This window comes from Xiphias gladius, chromosome 8 (assembly GCF_016859285.1).
Source record: "Xiphias gladius isolate SHS-SW01 ecotype Sanya breed wild chromosome 8, ASM1685928v1, whole genome shotgun sequence".
Taxonomy (NCBI): domain Eukaryota; kingdom Metazoa; phylum Chordata; class Actinopteri; order Istiophoriformes; family Xiphiidae; genus Xiphias; species Xiphias gladius.
In genome coordinates, this window is record NC_053407.1 from 30,084,430 (window position 1) to 30,105,238 (window position 20,809).

Genomic DNA, 20,809 nt, shown 5'->3' on the forward strand with positions numbered 1-20,809 from the left:
GAGTTACATCTGTAAGCCGGCTCTTAACCGTCCAGCCGTGTCGATCTCGGCCACGCTCGTCAACAGTTTTGGGGCCATTTTTCAGTTGCTATGCATCGCGCGGCCGTAGCTACGAGGCTACAGCGCCTGTCCTTTCTTAAGGAACAGTCGGACATTTGGGGAAGATATGCTCAGACGCTTTCTTGCCGAGTGTTTGCTGAGAAATTTGATCCCACTCTCATGTATGTGTCGTAAAAGGACAGAGCTGGAGGCAGGCGGGAGTTAGCTTAGCTTAGCATGAAGACTGGAGAGCAGGGGGAAAACAGCTAGCGCAGCTGTCCACAGTTCAAAAACACTTCTAAAGCTCATTAATTAACACACATCTTGTTAACTTGATCTGTACATAAACACAAGTTTAAAAAAAGAACAACAACAAAAGACAGTTAAAAAATAGTTACACTACATTTTTCCCTATAAAACCACAAACTGTCATTTTTACGTCTTCTTGTGTCCTATTTTTTGTGTTTGTACCAATATAAGCTAATCATCCCTCTCCAGGTCCACACTTCACTCAGATATGAGAGTCTCTTCTCATCGAACTGGAAAAGACAAAAAAAGGACAATGTTTCCCAAAATGTCCAGCTATTCCTTGTCCTGAGTCAGTCCCCACTGCTCCGACTCAGCCCACGGTCTCACCAGCTGGAAAATCAGCGGTCACCAAGCACAACGCCGGCACTATTAGGATCAGCGGGGAAAAGAAAAAAGAAAAAACGGGGCTCGGGATTCAGAGGTTCGGAACCTGGCTGGCGGTTGTGTATTGACAAAGCTGAACAGCTGACCGGGCCGGCAGCGCGCAGGCTCTCTCTGCGTTCACCCATATGGGAATATGGAGCATACCGAGCCTATGGACGTGCTGACAATGATCTTCACCGTTGAAGAGGGTCACAATTGGAATCCATTGTAACTGCTGTGAATTCACTTGACTAAAGCTGCCAAAGGAGCCCTCACCACAGCACCAGTTGAGGATTCATTCGCCGCGGAAAATAGTCCCCAACAAACTTACTAGTTTTTTTTGAAAAAAATGAAACTTCATGTTTGCGAGGTGATTTTAAAGATTTTGGCTACGTCTTCGGCAGGAGCCAATGGACTTAGAGCTGAGAGCCTCAGACAGAATAGAGACGTCAGAAAGTGTCGACCGACGGACTAACACACTGTTGATTTGTCGAGAATAATACAAATAAAGACGGCGGGTTTGTGGGTCAAACCCGCCGAGCTCGCCTCTCTTCCCCGGCCTTAGCTGAAGAAGTCTTTGGAAATGGCCTCCACGAAGTTGGGAGCGGACATGAGGATGCCGATGGTGCAGAGGATGGTGAAGAGCGAGAACGCCACCAGACACAACCGGTCAATCACCGCCGCAGCAAACTTCCACTCGCTGCAGACCGTCTCCTCCTCGTCCTGCCCGCGGAAACGCCTGGCGATGTATCTGACCTCCTCCAGGATCTGGTTCAGCTCCGCCTCCAGCACCGAGCCCCCTACTGCCCCTCCTCCTCCTCCTCCTCCTCCTCTTCCTCCGGCCCCGCTCCCCGCTCTCAGCGTGTCCTCCTCCACACCAACGCCGCCTCCCGCCAGCCGCGAGCAGAGGAGCTCAGGTTCAGCGGGAGAGGCGTAGTGCATCCCCTCCAGGCCTCGGAAGCCGACGTAGAGGAGGTTTCCGTTGGTTACCTGCGGGTGCTGTCGCAGCGACCCCTGGCTGACACTGAGCTCCAGGCTGGACAGGCTGCCGCGCCGATGCTTGGTGGCGTTGTGACACGCCAGATGGACCTTGGCCTCACCGGGACGCCGCATCCTCAGGAACCAGGCGCACCAGTTCAGCAAAATCACACGGGTCTGAAGAGGAGGGAAAACAAATCAAAGGGGAACAGGGGTCATTAAAAGTTTTACAACTATGGGAAAGTCAGTTTAAAAAAAAACTCACACAGGTATTTAACATATTTCAAAATTTCCAGTATTCCTGGTTTTTAGGATGGAGGAATGAATGGATGAAATCCACCACAGCTCTTCTCCCAAATACCCTCCGACTGTAAAATTAACGAAGGACTATACCAACTGAATTTACACTAGTTTTACACGTTTTCGCGTTACGAACTAAAATTTTGCTCCATTCTGAAACCAAATACTTGAATTACTTGTCAAGGCCTAAAGATTTTGGTGAATTGTGACCAAATCATAGAAGAGGTTAAAGTTTTAATTAACGTACACTAGTCACCTAAATGTTAAGGCCCCGATGTGAAGGATTTGAACATTTGAACCTAGTCTGTGGCTGGACTCGCCCTTTATCCGTTTGCTTCTCTCCTGCTCTCTCTGCTCACATACACAGTAATTTAATCCAGCTGAACTCCCGATAAAGCTGTTGTCATTTACATGTTTGTTTCTGGTGTCAGACGACGGAACAAGTATGAAACAGTGACTGAAACATGGCCCGTTAACGAAGACTTGTTAACCAGCAGTCACTTCCAAAACGTTTCCAAGCTGCTGCTCTGCTGCTGAAATCCTGGTCTTATAACCCAGACGTCGTCTGACAGAATCACCAGAGACACGAGTTAAAGACGACGGCTGAGCTGAGATCTCAGCTGTATTTACGGTATTTGCTTCGCTAAAGGGTGTGAATAGTCGGAAAATCTAGCAGCAAAGACTCTGAGTTGCCTCTGAGTTGCTCGCGTCTGCCTGCGGTTTCAGCCAAGAAATCGACACCGCGGGGCTTCGGACCTACCAGGCTGCTGGAGAAAAGGAAGAGGAGGAAGAAGAGGAAGAGAAAGACTGACAGAAATTTGACTTTGCAAAGTGCCAGTCAAAAGTATTTACATAAGAAACAAGTTGATTAAAATTCATTTATGCAGAAGCGTGTTTATGCGCATAATTGTGTGTTAGAGAGCTATGAGTTCATGTGTGACATGTACATGTGTGTGTGTGTGTGTGTGTGTGTGTGTGTGTGTGTGTGTGCGCAGCAGGAGGAGGAGGCGGATAAAAATAGAGCATGAATAAAGCGGATCTGTGGCTGCTGAGCTCTCAGCAGAAATCTCCCTACAGTCCAACATTTCAGTTCACTCAGCTCATTAAATATTTAGCCGTCGAACTCTTTCCTGTTGACGATCCGAACATCAGCCAGACCTCCAACACTCCACTGCGTCAGCCTGGTCACTGTGACACATCTGGAGGGACAGGGACAACAACCCTTCCATATTTCCTTCAGTTTCCATTAGTTCCTTTCCCTCCACCACTTTCTTTGCCTTTCCTTTAGAGTGCACCTAGATTCATTTTACGTTCTTTTCTGTGTAATTAAATTTCATTTCTTATCCCTTTTCTTGATTTGCCTTTTATTGTACTTTGCTTAGGTTACATTTCCTTTCCTTCACTTTTCCATCCTTCCCGTTCTATTTCTTTCCTTTCTATTGTTTTCTTTTCTTTTCCTTCCTTTGCCTCTTAGTGTACTTAGTTTAGGGTTTGCTTTCCTATCCTTCCTGTCGCTTTCACTCCCCTTCCTTTTCTTTCCACAGACACACTCAACCCCCGCTCGCTGTCCTGCAGTGAAGAAGGGCAATTAACTTCATTGGTGAAGCTTCTTTCCCCTTTCCCGGCAAAACAAACTGAGAGTTTCACCTCAAACTTGCAGTAACTCTGCGCTGCGGCAGAAAGAAAAACAATTCTTCTGGTTATCCAAATGTTTTAATTTCAGACTCTGCAGAGTCATGAGAAGTGGTGCTTGAGTTTGTCTGTACAGAAATAATGAAACATACTGAACATCACTTGTCTTTTGTCTGAGCTGTAGAGCCTCTGTAGTGTCTGCTAACTAACAGAGCTGGATATGAATCTGGAATCTGTATGTGTAGCACTGCCCGTCTGGTACCAGTACCCCACAACAATACTTATAATAACACAAGAGATAATATAAAACATTTTTCCGCAGAGTCCTGTTCTGTTCTGTCCAGAGTTCTGATACGTTAAATGTCGTCTAAGCACAAGCAGCCGTACGGGATCTTCAGCGGAGTGAAAAACAGTCTAAAACTGGCAGAACCGGGAAAAATCAGGACTCGTCTGATCAAAGACTAAGTCAACAAGATTACCGATGGACCCAGACATGTTGGTGCTGCGGACGCATTTTGGTCGCTACCACCGGAAAAGAATAAGAGGTGTTTAAGTTTGATAACCAGCCCCACTAATGATCGCCTCCTCTATACTGATTCACCGGACCTAAAGCAATAACCGTTTCATATTCCTGTCCTAGACCTCTCCTACGTCCTACGTGAGATTTGCTGGTACAGACAACGTACATGAGCACCTGCATGTTTGTGAGATTTGATCATTAGCAACATCGACTGTTCTTTCCGGCTACCTGCTCTGCTCCGTTTGCGGGGAAGTTTTTGTTCACAAAAATGTTGGCAAAGGGTAAAGAGAAGAAGAAGAACTTCCCACGGGGTCAGCGTCGTCTCGTAATAGCGCGGCCGTCAGTGATGTGTCATCTCAGCAGCACTGTGCGGTTCAAAACATCTCTGTAAAGCAAATGGATCCACGGCTCATATGTGAGGCGGTGAAGGGGATGTGACGGTGTGTTACGGCCCACAGGGGATGGTGTTTGACGCCGCCAGGTGTTGTAACAGTAGGCGATACTAGACTGAGACCTGCAGCAAGACCCCGAGGCAGAGAGAGGAGTTCGGTATTTCTCCAACAGCTGCTGAGCTGTAGAAGTTGCTGTGAAGAAATGTGACCCCTCTCCACTAGATTTATTCCCTTTAACATCCTGTACGTGTAAATATTGTTTGGATCATGTCCACACAGAGTTGGCTACATTGTCTTTATGCTCCCTTTACACGGCGGCTTCAGGTGCCACTGAGGAGTGCTAGCTTAAAGGAATTGGGAGAAAAACCGGGAGAAATATCCCAGAAATAGATTCCGTTTGTAAAGAGCAGCTTGGAAAGAGGGATTCTGACTCCTGTCTGTACGATTGTTGAAAGTTGTATCGGTTGGTAATAAATGGCTCTGGATTCTGAGGGACTGGTTTCAAAGCTAGTTTTGTGTTAATGTTCTGACTATTTTCTGCTCTGAAGCTCCGCTGACAGCTGCTGGAAACACACTGCAGACGCCGGACTCCACTTCTCGTAGCGCGAGACAGATTTGCCCCCTCAGCCTCGGAGCTTCACCTTCACAGCTCAGCAGTCGTCCCCCTCTTCCCCAGCAGGAACGTTCACATTCATAACCTACGTCAGAGCTGGGCAGTCACCGACACCGTTCATTCCGAGCTCGTCAAAACCCGGAGCCCCTTAAGGACCGGAGGCTCATTAAACCTGACACGGTGGATCATAGAGACCATAGTGGACTCCCCAAGGGGGAAATTAGCACGTACTAACAGAAGAGGAGAAGAATGGAAGGATGGAGGATGAAGCGGAGGAGGAGGAGGAGGAGGAAATGACTCACCCATTGTGGCATGTGTCCTCCATCGGGGTCGTGGTGATGATACTGCAGAACCAGAACTGTAGCGATGACGGACAGACCCACGATCACCATGGTGGTCGCAAAGTACTGAGCTGAAAAACAAAGGTCAAAGTTCACATGCTCTTATTAATTGCCACCTGTCAAGCACCTGTCAAGCATTCACACACACACTCACAAAGCTAAGGTGCTGGCCTGAGCACTGGGAGCAAACTGGGGCTCGGTGTTTTGCCCCAGAACACCCTGACATGTTGTCGGGAGGAGCTGGGCATCGACCGCCGACCCGGTGGTTGGCGAACGGGCCGCTCTACCTCTACCGACACCACCGAGCATCATCTCGGTGTTTGTGACTGAGACGACACCTCGGATCGCACCAACACACGGCGGTGAACAAGGAGTTAATGGACAGAGGGGTGATATCGGTTTGCTCTCGACATGTTTAGAGGGCAGACTGGTGCAGGTGGTCAGCTGACCGACAACTCATTTGTGTGTTTTCCACACGTGGCATGTGGTTGCGGCGGCTTTGGGAGTTTTCACGGGGCATCTGCGATGGAGCTGGGGTGAGTAACAAAAGAAAAGTGACGAGCAATGCAATTTAACAGCGACTTGAAACAAACTAAAAAAGTAAGGTGATTACTTTGCCTATGATTCATTAGAAGAGCTTAATAAGAATAAGAGCAACTGATTATGTTTTCATCTGCTCTCTAGTTTAGCTTTTCATTTCCTCTTAAATCCATCCAAGGATGGTAAAAATCCCGGGTAACATTAATCCTGATGTGTCGATGTGATGATGGCATGGACAGAGAGGGGGGGCGAAGGGGTTAAAGGACGAGTAGTGTGATAAAGCGATGAAGCACTAACTGAGGGTCTCACCTATCAGAGGAACCGAGTCAGACGTCGCCGGCATGATCTCAGCTACCAGCAGCATGAAGACAGTCAGAGAGAGCAGCACCGTGATGCCTGCGGACAGAGGAAGTGGTCAGTGATACCCGGAGGGGAACAACCTAGCGCTTAATGTCTGATCCGCACCTGCAGACGCAGAGTTTCGCATGCTGTCCTGTCCCATGAAGTTCTTTTTCAGCGTATGCAAACTGTAGAACAGTACCACAAAACCACTGTTACACCACGCGTTTGCGTTCTATAAAAGGATTCAATACTAGGAGCTTTCCTTCAGTGAGTAACAGCTGCTGAAACGTTGTGTGTTTGAAAACGAGTGTGACTCAATCACTGATTTCAGCACCGAGTCCCGCAGTGCTACATGTACATTATGAGCTGGATGTTCTCCGCTCTCTGGCAGCAACGACTGCGAACAGCTGCGAGGCTCAGGGTTGGAGAAAGTTGGAGGAGGTATCGGCAGAAAGGAAGATATGAGATCAAAAGATGTCCTTTATGTAACGGAAGGAAAAATTCCCGGGAATGAACACGACGATATGAGTCTTTATTCTGTGGTCTGTTGCCAAACCCTGTGAAAGTTAGAGAGGAGGAGGTTTAACAAGCAGCAGCGACTACAGAACAGTCCCCGCAGAGCCGCACACACATTTTTTAAAACAGTTCGACTTAAAAACCTATGTTTCCTCGCTGGCTTAGAAATGTGAGTTAACTGAACTAAACACTTGAGCTCGAGCCGAGCCTCGGGAAAAGTGTTTGGCGAAGACATTAAGTTCAGTCTAACACTGTTAAATCCCAGTGATACGTGTTACGGCCAGATCCGAACTAGTTTTTAAGGGTCAGCTCTTTGTCTTGGTCTGACTGTATAGGAGAGCTGGACCTTCTGGTCCCGTTGGAGTCACTTTTGTACCGAAGCTGCAGCGGAGACCAGGTGGTAAAACTGAGGCTGCTCACTGTGACTTTGTTCAAGCTTTTGTGGGCTGGGGAATGACGTGGGCAGGACTGCTTCCTAAACATCGGTGGTCCGAATCACCAGTGGAGAAGCTCCCCAAGTTGAATCTCATTGAGAGTCCATTCACTTCACTTTTTTTGTTTAAAAAGCCGCGTCTTGCTACTCGGAGCAACGCAGGATGACTCAGAAGTTGCCAAACTACTCTGCTCTGACGGTCTCGGGCTGAATGTCAATGAAGTCGGCTGAACCTCATCTGAAATGGGTTCTGACACCGCCTCCTCTGCTGCCATCCAGTCTGATTGACTCTTCGGCTGTCAGCAGCCGTGGCGCGCCAGGACTTTATACCTGAACTACGACCAGGACACGCGCTTCACCGCTTATGAACAAAGACGTGTAACTTAAGAGGAGTTTTAAACCAAATGCAAGGCAAACTGAGAAGTCTGCTGATATGCTACCCACTGAACTCACTGAGGAGTCTAGTGACCAGTCCCGGTCAGATTATTTCAAGTGCCAGGACTTCAGCTTAGAAAAACCCGTGATTATATGGTAAGTTCTGAAATCTGAATCTGAAACTAATAAATCATCGATCTAAAGATAAAAGGCAGTGGGGGCAACAGCTGCAGAGGATTTTAGGTGAATGAGATCAAACAGCACAATGAGCTTTAATTCTGCCATCACCGTCTGCGAGGGGGCAAAGAGGTCAAAGGTCAGGGATTTATACAACACTTCACGGCCTCCTAAAGCTTCCTAATAAAAAGGAACTGGATCAATAAAAGCAACAAAACCGAAAAAGCTCATTAACAAAGACACACACACACGCACGCACACACACACACACACACACAGGAAATGTAATTGAGTATCATCATCATTTTAACTATGTCATAAAACTTGTTTATAGACCTGCTATTATTTCGTTTTCGCCTGTGGGGCGTGTATCTTATTCAGTCTTGTCATCTTCTGTTAACATGAAAGACTTCATGAATGACATTTTCATGACTGTGTCATCCAGCTGCGCCCGGCCCCCATTGGGCCCCACACGGCAGCATCACTTCACCCAGGCCGGAAGCAGAGAACGGAGACGATTCCAAGAATAGAGAAACGACTCCATCGTCTTTCACAATCACATCTTCACACAAAGGCATTTACTATATAGTACTGGAGAAATCAGAATAATTCTACTTAAATAAACCATCTTGCCTGATTTTCGAACATTTTGAGACAAAGTTACAGAACTTAAAAACATCGAAATTAAGCAGCCATTTTGTCCACCGGTCCATTTCGTGGGAAATTTAAGAGCTACTGCAGACTTGCACATGTTTCCTGAGCTGTAAACTGAATGACGTGACTGTGATGAAACACACCGGTGCTGGCGTTGATGTTGACATTTAGCAATCTGCATTTTTCAGAGGGAGCTATTCTAACTACACGCTCGGCTCTGAGAGCTCCGGCTTCGGGAGCCAACGGCTGGAATCGATACTGCTCGGGACCACCGTGGTTCTCCACCACACCAATGTAAGGGGACTCTGAAGGGGAAAAGACCTCCACCTCCAAGGAGCCCTCTGGCGTAGGGGCCTTGCAGTCACTGAGCAACTCCTCCCCCACTGGTTTAAAGGGTCTTATCCAGCCACGCCCTGTAGCGCTTTATCACGCGCAGCTGACGAAGAAGCAGAAACTATTGTTCGTATTTCGGATGGAAAACTTGTGAACATCACCGTTAGTGTGAACACAGCCTGAGAGCGAGCCGATTCACGGGCAGACAACTACAAACTTTTGAATTTACTTATGTTGCAGTAAGAATTTAATACAGCTACACACACAGAGCTGAGTCCTCACCCAGGGAGATCTTCTCTCCGGAGTCGGCGGGCAGCAGGAAGACGAGGAGAGCCAGGGTGGAGATGAGGACACAGGGGATGAGGAGGTTGAGTCCGTAGTAGAGCGTCCTCCTCCTCATCACTACGGTGAAGGTCACGTCAGGGTACGGCTCCTTGCAGCAGTCGTAGAAACGCTCGTTCCTCCGCCCGGGAACCTCTGCAAACAAGACCCCACCGGCAGCACTGTGGCTGACTCTCATGACACGTTTCAGTGTCTCAAGGCAACATCAGTTATTTATGGACCGACATCTGGTGACAGTCAGTGTTCAAGATCTGAGCTTTTATATAAACACAAAATGCACACAAACATTTTGAAAAGGATCCCTTGAATTTGGATATTTAAGGGCTATTTATTGTTGTAAAATCAACTCACCAGTGCTTTCTGGTGGTCAAACTATGTACTGGAGACAGTTTTTAAATGACCTCAAAGATACAGTATATCTGGCATTTCTGTCACGCATTAACCCACAGTGGATGGTTCGGTGCCAGCTCCTCATCCCACACTCCACATCCCCATGATTGTTATTGTTGTTCTCAATTGTCTGTCACAGTTAGTACCCTTTTATTTTTTGTTTTAATGATTTCATCGATTTTATAAAATGAAATGAAATCATTATGGTATCATTTAATTTCATTTTAATATTTGCCTTTGGCCTGTAATTTGAGACTCCTCATTTGCTTTTTCTCTGCGAGGCACTTTGGTCAGCGCCTGCTGTTTTTAAAATGTGCTCCGTAAATACATATTTGACTTGACTTGAATAATTTTGCTGTTTTCTGTGAGACAGGGAGACTTGGTTAAGTTTAAAAGGCCGCTGTTTGTTCGCAAAGCATCGAAAAGTCCCCTCTTACATTTCAGACTCCTGTCCCCGCAGCGTCAGAGACCTGAGATCCTCCGACCAAAAGCTTCTTGTCTGTCCCTAAATCCAGGACTATGTGTTATGGGGACGGGGCTTTGTCTGTAGCTGCCCCAAGACCCCGTAACTCTGAGACTGTCCCCCCAAGAAAAATAAGAGCGTCGCTCATTTCAGCAAGTGCTCCAAAAAGTCCTCCAGCAGCCGTAGTAATTATGACCAGTTGCCAGTTTCCTCTGACAGTCGGTGTCGACCAAGCCCTAACCTTCTGATCGTTATTGTAACCATGACGACAAGGGTCCCCTAACCTTAACAAAACAGTCATTTCAAACCCAAACCCCGATCCTTCCTGGAACCCAGGCTTGTCGTGCTTGTGGCCAGACTTTAACCAACGCTGTAACAGATTCGTTGTCCATCAGTGACTTATAACAGATTCGGAGCCGCACAGACAGACGATGTCCTGCCGACACGGGGCGTCCTATCAGGAAACACTTCTACGTCTCGTTCTAAAGGGCAGCTGCAAACATCGGATTTCGTCACGTAATCTGGGACCCGTTGTCCCAGCGCACGTTTCAAGAGTCGACCTAAAGCGCAAAAAGGTTTGAAGCTGACTCTTGGTTAGGTTGCACTTAACTCTTTGTTGGTAAGACTTTGTTGTTTCTAAGTGCAGTGTGTCATTTCACATTAATTTTTAGGTTTTCTCTTTTCCTTTGTTCTGTTCCTCTCTGGGCCGTAAAACACTCTGATCAACTGTATTGCGTTTGATGTTCCATATAAATACAGCTGAGTTGCAAGTTGAGTCTAATTGAGACTGAGTGCGTGGATTTGATGCCGCAGTGCCGGCTGACCTCAGAGGCCTGTTGGGTTGAAAATCAGAGAAGATCAGAGGCGCGTTTTAACCTATTTAGAGATTCATAAACCAGTACCCGCTTTAAAATCGATTCCGTAAGAAATTACAAGCAATGCAGAGATGAGAGAACTTGTCTGATGTTGAGTTTTCTTTATTGAGACTGGAGCAGCAGCTGTCTGAGGCCCCGTTCACACCTGGCTTTAACATCTTGTCTCTTTGAAGCTGCAGCCAGGAGATAGTTAGCTTAGCTTAGCATAAAGAGGGGGAAACAGGGGGAAACAGCTATGCTGGGTCTGTCAAAAGGCACAAAATCCACTTACCGGCTCCTCTAGAGCTCACCATGCATCTGTTTTTGTTTCATCTGTACAAAAACCCAAGTGAAAACTGACATGTTGTGGGGTTTTTTTTGGGGGGGGGCTGTTTCCCTGGCTGCTGCCTCCAGCTACATAATTAGTGCACAGTCATGAGAGTGGCGTCGATCCGTTTCCCTTTTTCCCGTTATTTTACTGATTATTTACTGGAAGCAGTGGCAGATCAAATCCCCTGCTTCTCTTTCATCCTGCTGCGGTAGAGTGCACACCTGGCTGGGTTTCACTTGCCTATTCACCGCCACATTGCTCAGTACAACGGTTTTAATCTCCGCTAGGCGATGGAGGGGAGGGGCGGTGGGGTAAGTGGGAAACACGCTGCCGAGCTTTTTTCAATTACGTTCCCTCTGAACGGCCCATTGGCTGAACAGCGTCTCTGGAGGAGGCTCGCTCTCGTTCTCTGCTCTCTCTCTTTCCACATCATACTTTCTTTCATCAGCTGCTACAAAGAGAGGAGCTTCATCTCCCCTGAGACCAAGGACGATCCTGCACTCATCATTAGTCTCCAGCAGCAGCTCTGTGTGGTGGAGCAGAGTGTCTGTCCTCCACTAAAGCTTTAAGATCTGCAGAGGCTTTTTTTAATCTGTGCTGCTGAACCGTGTCTTCACAAATGCAGGTCATGTGTTGTGGACACATCATTTTGACAAATCCTGGAAGTATCACGATTGGACTTTCTGTCAACAGCAGAGGTTAGCCGACGTTTAAAGCGCGCTCTGTGGTCACGGTTTAAACGAAGGAGCAGCCGCCAGGTCGAGTTTCAAAGCACTGGGTTGAAGCCTGCTCAGGCGCGCTGCAACGTCTTCGTAACTTCACGCATGCACCCGCAGACCTCTGCGATGACATAACGGTGGCGGGCGTGTGGACCCCACACCTGCATTTCAAAATCTGAAACGTGGCCACGACACCTTCTGTGGCTCCCTGTGCATGATTGGCCCGTTCGTCTGTGATACACCTGGGCAAACTCTACACTTTTTTTCAACTATCCAGTCTCTCTTTACAGAATCGTGTTGTGGCTTCAAACCACCTTTGGTCAAACCTACACTCTTTTATAAATTGCTGAAATTCGGGGAAACGTAAAACAAAGATTAAACGTAAAACAAAGATTATTTCATTCAGTGTAAATGTCATATAGCTTCAATGTGTTGCAACCAGCAGATATGGAATATATGTGCTGCTGTGATACAGGTAAAGCCACATTTGAAGGAAACATTTGATAGGACACAAATTAACGTATTAAGGTGAAACGGTGTGTAGAGCGTTGGTTATAGTCTCTCTGTCCAACCGTTCCTCTGTATTTACTGGATTCGATGAATGACATTATTCTGATTTTGATTCTGCTTGGTGAGGAGAAAACAGTGACTTCTCCAGAGCTTGTCACCTCTCACCTAGTCCTGTGAGAGCACGCTTGAGCCTGAACACTGAGATGTTTAAACAGCTTTATGAGTCTATTCAAACACTAAACCGTGCGTCATCCGTTCAGGAGAAACCAGGAGGCCACGGGTCGCCGCCTCCCAGCGTTTGTTCCACCGTAAAAATCGCAGCGGTAAAAGTCTGGGGACACGAGCGTCCCTCGTCGGTCACGCTTTGTTTCGTGATCTGGCATTTGTGAGCGGTCGTCGGTACTCATGTGGCCTGTCTGCAGTGGCGGCGGAAGCGCTCCCATCGGCCTTCAGGTTCACCGAGCTGCTCGCCCTGCGGGCCCCACGGCGCTCCGCGGCAGCAGGAGGATTTAATTACCAGCAGATTATGCCGGATGGGAGCGCTGATACGAAACCCTCCGCTCCGCGGCAGACAGACGGGCTCGGCTGCCTCCGAGCTGCTCGAGTCCGCGGGCCGCCGTGCTCAGCTCTAACATTTACATAAGGTCGCTGTCGGGGAGAAAACTCCTGCATGTAAACTTTTCAGGAACTAATTAAAACAACTTGTTTATTTTGCCGCGGACCTGCTGCGCACTCAGTCAGGGAATTTACCATGAAATTAGCTTCCCAGAGTTTCTTCCCTTAGTTCCCTTCCAAGATTTTCTTGGGATTTCTTCCTTCTCCACCTGCTGCCAGGCAGGTTGGATCTGTTGATTATCGATAAGTATGACCAGGTGGACTTTTATTATCTTGCTTCTCTTTCCCTCTGTCTGGTCTTTTTGGTTCCTGCCCCTGTCCCTGGTGACATCAGGCTTTCAGCATCTGTCTAGTTCTGATCACACATACAGTCCCAAATGAACCCTCATTAAACATATTACGTCTTTAAAGGCTTGTGTCTGGCATTGAGACATGAAATGATATTTCAGACAACAGAGGTTCTGGACGGCCACTCTCAAAGGCGGGGTGATTTGGGGGGGAATGACATTCATGGTGTCGCTGAGAAAGAATCATTTCAACCTTTTAACAACCAGGTATCCTGGGAGATTCATCCTGCTTCTTCAGTTGGGGACAATATCTAAGATGAAATCATTTGTAACGGCTGCAGCTCTTGAGAAAGTAACATACTACTACTACTACCAGTACTAATACTACTACTGCTACTACTGCTACTACTAGTGCTACTACTACTAGTGCTACTACTACTGCTGCTGCTACTAGTGCTAGTGCTACTGCTACTACTACTGCTACTGATACTACTACTACTACTACTGCTACTAGTGCTGCTACTACTACTACTACTGCTACTACTACTGCTACTACTACTACTACTACTACTACTGATACTACTACTACTGCTACTACTGATACTACTACTACTGCTACGACTACTACTACTACTGATACTACTACTACTGCTACTACTACTACTGCTACTACTGCTACTAATACTGCTGCTACTTGTGCTACTACTACTACTACTGCTACTTGTGCTACTACTACTACTACTACTGCTACTTGTGCTACTACTACTACTACTACTACTATTGCTACTACTAATTCTGCTACCTGTGCTACTACTACTACTGCTACTACTACTGATACTGCTACTACTACTACTACTGCTACTACTGCTACTTCTACTGCTACTACTGATACTAATGCTACTACTACTACTAATACACTGCTACTTGTGCTACTACTACTGCTACTGCTACTGCTACTACTACTGCTACTGACGTACTACTGCTACTACTGCTACTACTACTGCTACTACTACTGCTACCGCTACTACTACTGCTACTACTGCTACTACTACTGCTACCACTACTACTGCTACCACTACTACTGCTACCACTACTACTGCTACTGCTACTTGCGTCCTCAGCCATAAGTCAACTGTTGCCCTCCAGCTGACTCAAAATGCTGCAGCCAAGCTTTTCACAAACTCTCACATCACTCTCATTCTTGCGTCTCTGCCCTGGCTCCCAGTGAGTTTTAGAACTGATTTTTGCTTTTAAGGTTTTGCATGGTCAGGCCTCTAGTTCCACTGTCGATACGTTAATCCCTTATGAGCCACAGCGCAGCCGGAGACCCTCGGGTAGAGGTCTAGGAGTTGTTCCAACCATGTTACCCCAGGTGACTGGGTGTCTTCGGTCCCTCAGCTTCGGAGCTCCCTGCCTGTGTATCTCAAGTTAGCCGACTCTGTGGCATCTTTTAAATCACCTCACTTTTATCGGATAGCCTTGACTTAAATTCTAAGTATGTCTGTATTCCTGTTTTGGTTTTATTTTTCTATGCTCTTCGTTGTTTTATTGTTGTATTCTGTGCTGCACATTTATTTCTTCTCGTAAGCATGTTTACTCTTTACACTGTTGTTTGTTTGTTTTTTCACTTTGCAACTCTGTTCAGAAAAATGCTGTACAAATAAAGTTATCATTACGATCACAAATTCAAACCCACAGCTGACCAACCACGGCATGAAGTGGGCGTTAATGTCACATGGTCGTTTTCGGAAAAAAAACTGTCAGGTGCAGTCCCACCCCCCCGGTTTCAGCGTCAGAAAGGCGGGGGCGGAGCTGGTCTCCAGAGCCGTCCGACCAGCCGGCATCACACCTGATGAAGTACACGGGGGCCGTAATGCTCTTAGGGCATTATGGCCGAATGGGAGCAAATCCCTGCAGCCAGACTCGGAGATATCGCAAATCACCTTCCCGGAGGAGTGGAGGCTGTTTTAGCAGCAGACTGATGCCCATAGGTTTGAAATCATGTGATGTTCTCGTGTCCACAGATATTTGGCCATGTACTATGCCGTACATCACACTTTGTGACCGATTCCACAAGATTCATGGAAACTACACCACAGCCAAGCCTCTTTTTTAAAAATGCTGCGACAGACCAGGGTGACAAAAACAAAGAATGCATCTTTTCAGCCTCATGTTTCCTCTGTAAGAAGTTGCTGTTGAGCTCTTACCCACGAGGTCCCACTCTCCATTGGCAATGTACCCGGTGACATCAGCCTCGATCATCTGCAGGTCCAGGGACCAGCCGCCATACGTCCACGAGCCGAACTTCAGGTCGCAGCGCTGCACGTCGAACGGAAACCAGCGGACGTCTATATAGCAGGTGCTCTTAAATATTCCTGGGAATAAAGATAGATAAATAAATAAAGAGTCAAACGTGAAAAAGCAAACACAGGCTGTGTGGAGAAGATAAAGAAATGACAAAATAAAGACCGGAGTCCTGAAGGGAAAACGCACAACAGGACAAAACGAGCTCAGTAAGCACAGATTAAGATGCAAAAGAAGCAGAAAATACTCTTTGTGTTTACTTGAGTGTCAGCAGGTGATCATTATCAAATAAAAAAATAAAAAAATCTAAACATGCAAATAATAGTAACTGAAAAAAGAGAAGAGCTTTGAATAATGTGGACGGAATAAAAAGAAAAACACCCGGGAGGAATTCACGAAAAAGATAAAAGCAGAAAGGAAAACAAATCACAGACAACAGAGAGGAAGATGATTTGGGCGGAGGACAAAACATCTTCCTCCAAAAAAAAATTAAAAAAAAATAGTTTTAACGATCCCTGAGGACGAATCAGGGCGCGGCCGCAGCACCAAGGAACAGGAACAATGCAAAGAAGAAATGAACTTCAGGTAAACATGAAACATTGAGACCAAAGCTGAGGTCAGCGTGTGAACACATGGCACATAGTTAGGACAGATGTAAGGAGAATGTGGGGAAGAAGGAAAGTTTCATTAGACGCGGCAGAAATACGCTACACACAATTAACAGCCAGAACACGTGTAATTAAAGGGCGGAGTGGGTATGAAAGTACCAATATGGTAAATGCCGTATGATCATGGATCAATAAAATGTCACGTTTAAGTTTATGCTGCCTCAACGGAAGAGAAGTCATTACAAGTTTTTAAAAACTATGCTCAGCTAGGTTATTAGTATTATTTTTATTTTTCAAAAAGGAGTTTGTCTCATAATCAACTACATGGACTGATGATTTGAGAGTTTCACAGTAAAACTCCCCCAATGTGAGACAAAACCCTGTTTTTCCAGTCAGTTAAAGGGGAGATGATCAGATGAACACGGGACTGTGAAGAAGCCGAGGAGCTTTCTTGTATCTGGTCTGGTGTCTGCTTGATATTTTGAGCTCCAGGGCTGGATTGAGTAGGTTACTGGAAATATCCGTACAAACTGTGCCCCATTAGGTGAAAGTTATAATACAGGAGATTTTTATAGAATCAAACCTTATTTCTGGTACTGTTTGTTTGGCACGTCACTGACGTTTACTGCTCACGCTCCTGCAGCTGGACCTGAGCTGGATTAGGTTTCTGCTAGTACTGGCCATCCCTCCCTTAATTTCCTTCCGCTGCTGCTTCGCATGAAAAACACTTCAAATGGCCAAACACATGGCGGCTGTTCTCATCAGTTCATCAAATCGGCGTCTACAGGACCAGGCTCGGTCCTTTGTGTCCAAAACCCACGCTCCTTTTTAGCCTCCGCTGACTCCCGAGGGAAGCGGATCGGTAGCAGTTCGAATCTGCAGCGTCTCATATTTCATTTCATCTGATTTATCCAACTAAAAACACAAAGCTGTTCAGACTCTGGTGGCACCAATAAACTGCAACAAGATTGGTCCCTGGTGAAACTAGAAGCCTGAGTTCGTGTCCGTCATCGCTGCCCCTCCCAACAACACCCCCCAACTCACACTAATCAATGTCAGCTCTCAGTAGTAATACAGCTGTTACCGCTTTTATTGGTTATTGATTTCTGTTCAGCTGATGAGTTTCCCTCCTCTTCCTGACATATTATTGCTCGGCTGTAAATCGATGTTTAGTCTGCATTCACGTGGTCCTGTTTCCTCGTGTAAAGCAGCAAGGAATGATCTGACGTCTGTTGAGCCGCGGCGTTTGTGTCCAAATAAAATATAAAACAAAACGGAAAAAAACAAAAAAAGGGAGGGAAAAAACCGAAACCAAACGTCATAACAACAGTCCCTAACTCTCTGGTGGAAAGTCATGGTGAGTCTCAGGTCGTCAGTCAAGACCGTAACTCCTCCTGACCTCCTCTTGTTGACCACGCGACCCCATGACGACCCCCACCCCACTCAAACCTCCATTAACCTGCAGTCTCTGTGTGTGTGTGTGTGTGTGTGTGTGTGTGTGTTCTTTACTGGCTGCTGTAACAATTTCTGGAGGAAACGAATCAATCTCCATCTGTCTAGAATTATAAGTATGATAAAAACACAATACGCGAGATTTTAAAAATACACTGTGAATCTCATCTTTCTAAATCTGTCCTTTCAAATCAGAAGCTGTAAATTTACAGAATGTATAAATTCTGTGTTTTATTGGTTGGAACTTTGATGCAAAACCACCTCCTTCCAATCAGTAACGTACGATACGTGAGCGTGAAGGTTCAGTGTTGAACACATCTCTAATAAAACATTTTAAACTTCGCAGCCTTCTCCAGCCAGAACGGCGGCGCCTGCTCTTACGTACGTCACGTGAATGAAACCTGAGCAAGTTCCGCCGGTTGGGGAATGCTGTGAGATGTGGTCGAAAACTTTGGAAAAAGATAGTAAGCGCACCTTGATTTGACTCATGAAATAGAGATTTTGGTGTAGAAAATGGATCCTACTTGGATCTGAATGAACATTACGCTCCAAGATAACGAAGCGGAAGCAGAGAGCACTTTGTGTAAAACTGCAAAACCTTAAATACCCATCAGGGTTTACATTTAACATTTAACTTACACTATTGTTGTTATCATAACCACAACAGCCGAGCTCTCAGCTCCGTGAGGCTGCAGTTTAGTGGTGGGCAGACTGATCCCCAAATACGGGTTTACCAGGTCTTGTTTTGAGCTGGATGCATGGCGACGTGCCCCCGCTGACTGCCGCGGGAATGGGCCCCTGGCTTACCTGGTGGCAGGTACTGACAGTAGCCGGTGGAGTTGACCAGGATGTTGGTGTGGAAGGAGGCGTCGAACCTTTCATCGGCACTGTGGAGAGGGGCAGAGACACGGTTACGGTCAGCGTCCATCGGTGGCCCCGTGAGCTCACCGTGAGTGTTGAGGAAATCACGGTTCCATCAAGGCTGCGGACGAATGCACACGACTGTACTTCTATACTTGACGTTACCCATCAGCTATACTGTCTCACCTTCACTTTAAGCTAATTCTAACCCTAGAACCCTAGAACCAAGTCTTAATGCTCAAATAGCTCTTTGATGAGGTGAGGACCAGACAGAATCCTCAGTTTCCCTAAATACCCTCATTTTCATTTTCCAAATATGTCCTCGTTTTCCCAACATGTCCAGACTTCTCAAATTAAACTTCCCTACTACTGACGTTTAAAACATGTCAGTGACCTAACTTTCCAAAACTGTTCTTACTTCACAAAACCCCCTCGCTTTTACCAAATGTCCTCACTCTCCCAAGGTCTTCATTTTGAAAGAGCAGCGACCAACGGCGTCACCTCTGCACCAGTGGTGTAACTTCCTCAACACTCAGTCAGTCAGTCACGGACATTTGCGTTTATAGGACTGGCCCCGCCGTTCGAGTCCAACCAAAAGCAGGTTAACAACATGAGCGTGACTTTTCCTGTGCACCGTCCTCCAGTGGGTGGAGGACTGTGTTGGCTGTTGGGGAAAAAAAAAACCTAAAAAAAAATCCAAGCTCAGTGGTGAAACTACACTAAGTTCGAAAGTCAGGCTCCGGTCCCGTTCATCGGCCCCCTCTCGTTATAGCCAGCCAAGTCAATATTCCCTCTGACAGCCCCCCCCCTCTCTTCCCACCAGGATCAAACTTTGCTCCTGAATGCTGCTGGGTTAATGAGCTGAAACGCTGTTTCGCATCCAGCAGGGAGCCTCCCACAGGCAGCAGCTGAACAGTGAGGTATTAATCCTGACAGGGAGAGAACCTATCTTTAGCACCGATAGCAGGAGGGATTTAGCCGAATTTGCTTGTTTACTGAATCAGAACTGAGGGATGAAAATAAACCTTGGACTGAGTGAGTTGTCTTCGGTGTCATTCGGGGTTTCTCAACCTGAACTAAAACATCCTCAGTCACCAGGCGACTACCGGATTTCTGTGGTTTATTTTTTCTTGATTTCTTTCGAAACGGATGGGACGGAAAGGACGGCTAGATCGACCGTTTCTCTGAGCTACAGCTTAGGAGTCGAGAAACTTAAAAATCAGAAGAGATTACGCAGATTTGTACAGGGATGGACAGTCAGTGTAAGAACAAAACCAGTGACTTCGAATAATGATATTGGCTTTAAGCGATATGGCCAGCGAACAGTGCGTTTTCAGAAAAGGTAGCTTGTTATTCATTCAAGCAGATGAGGACGCCAGTGCCACGGTTAAGGCAAACAATTTTATGCATGTTTCTGCCTCTTAATTTGTGCTTTATTTTAAAGCCACCGAGTGTAGAATCCTCATCACTTTAGTCTTGGCCATGGAAGCAGCAGCTGAGAAAACAACCTCCACTCAAACCAATCCCGGGGGAACCAAGCTCGACTGCTGCCGCGCAGCAATGCGCCTCCGTCCAGCGCGGCGCGCGACTGGGGCGGTGTCGGTGCTGCGTTCAGCCCATGCATCTCTGTGCGACGGTTGAAGCGAGGGGTCTGGGGGCCGGCAGCGGCCGGCACTGCTGTCCACCACGGAGTCTTTTTATTTTACCATAGGGAGTCACCAAACAAAAATGACATCACAAAAATAGGAATCTTAGGGAAGCAATTCCGAGTTCAGTTTCAGTGATACTCCAACAGAAATTCATGCATTTGGTGGCTCAGCGGTTTGGTCTGCAGCCGTGAAGTGGGGTACCTGTTGTACAGAAGGATGTCGGGCCTCCAGATCTGGTTGTCAGGGAACCTGACGTTGGTCACACCTGGATAATCTGACATGTTCCACTGCAGGTAGAAATCCGTCCAGTACTGCAGACACACACAAAAACACACATTAATATTAATGTTCATGCAGACACTACTCCTGTATCACACACAGATGTTTTTTCATACTTGTTTGTGTGTGTCAGTCAAAGGACTTGAAAGTGCCATTTGTTTTTGACCGTGCATAAAGTGAAAATTGAACTTCTTGTTACTGAAACGTCACCTACTTACTAAATCATGACGACTTTTGTGGTATTTCTCTTGAAGATCTCAGTATACATGGATTACACAGCTGCCATAG

The 20,809-nt window shown here is 46.6% G+C and overlaps 1 protein-coding gene across 1 annotated transcript in view; it reads right to left on the minus strand.

Annotated features, from left to right (window-relative positions):
* Positions 1-1,272: 1,272 nt before the first annotated feature.
* Positions 1,273-20,809, minus strand: part of LOC120793333 (neuronal acetylcholine receptor subunit alpha-7) — a 38,059-nt gene continuing 18,522 nt past the window's right edge. The window contains exons 4-10 of the mRNA XM_040133306.1: positions 20,444-20,553; positions 18,540-18,619; positions 15,576-15,743; positions 9,140-9,334; positions 6,337-6,423; positions 5,449-5,558; positions 1,273-1,866 (exon numbers count right to left, since the gene is read on the minus strand). Of these exons, the coding sequence (XP_039989240.1) occupies positions 1,273-1,866; positions 5,449-5,558; positions 6,337-6,423; positions 9,140-9,334; positions 15,576-15,743; positions 18,540-18,619; positions 20,444-20,553 (1,344 nt within the window). The remainder of the gene's footprint in view (positions 1,867-5,448; positions 5,559-6,336; positions 6,424-9,139; positions 9,335-15,575; positions 15,744-18,539; positions 18,620-20,443; positions 20,554-20,809) is intronic.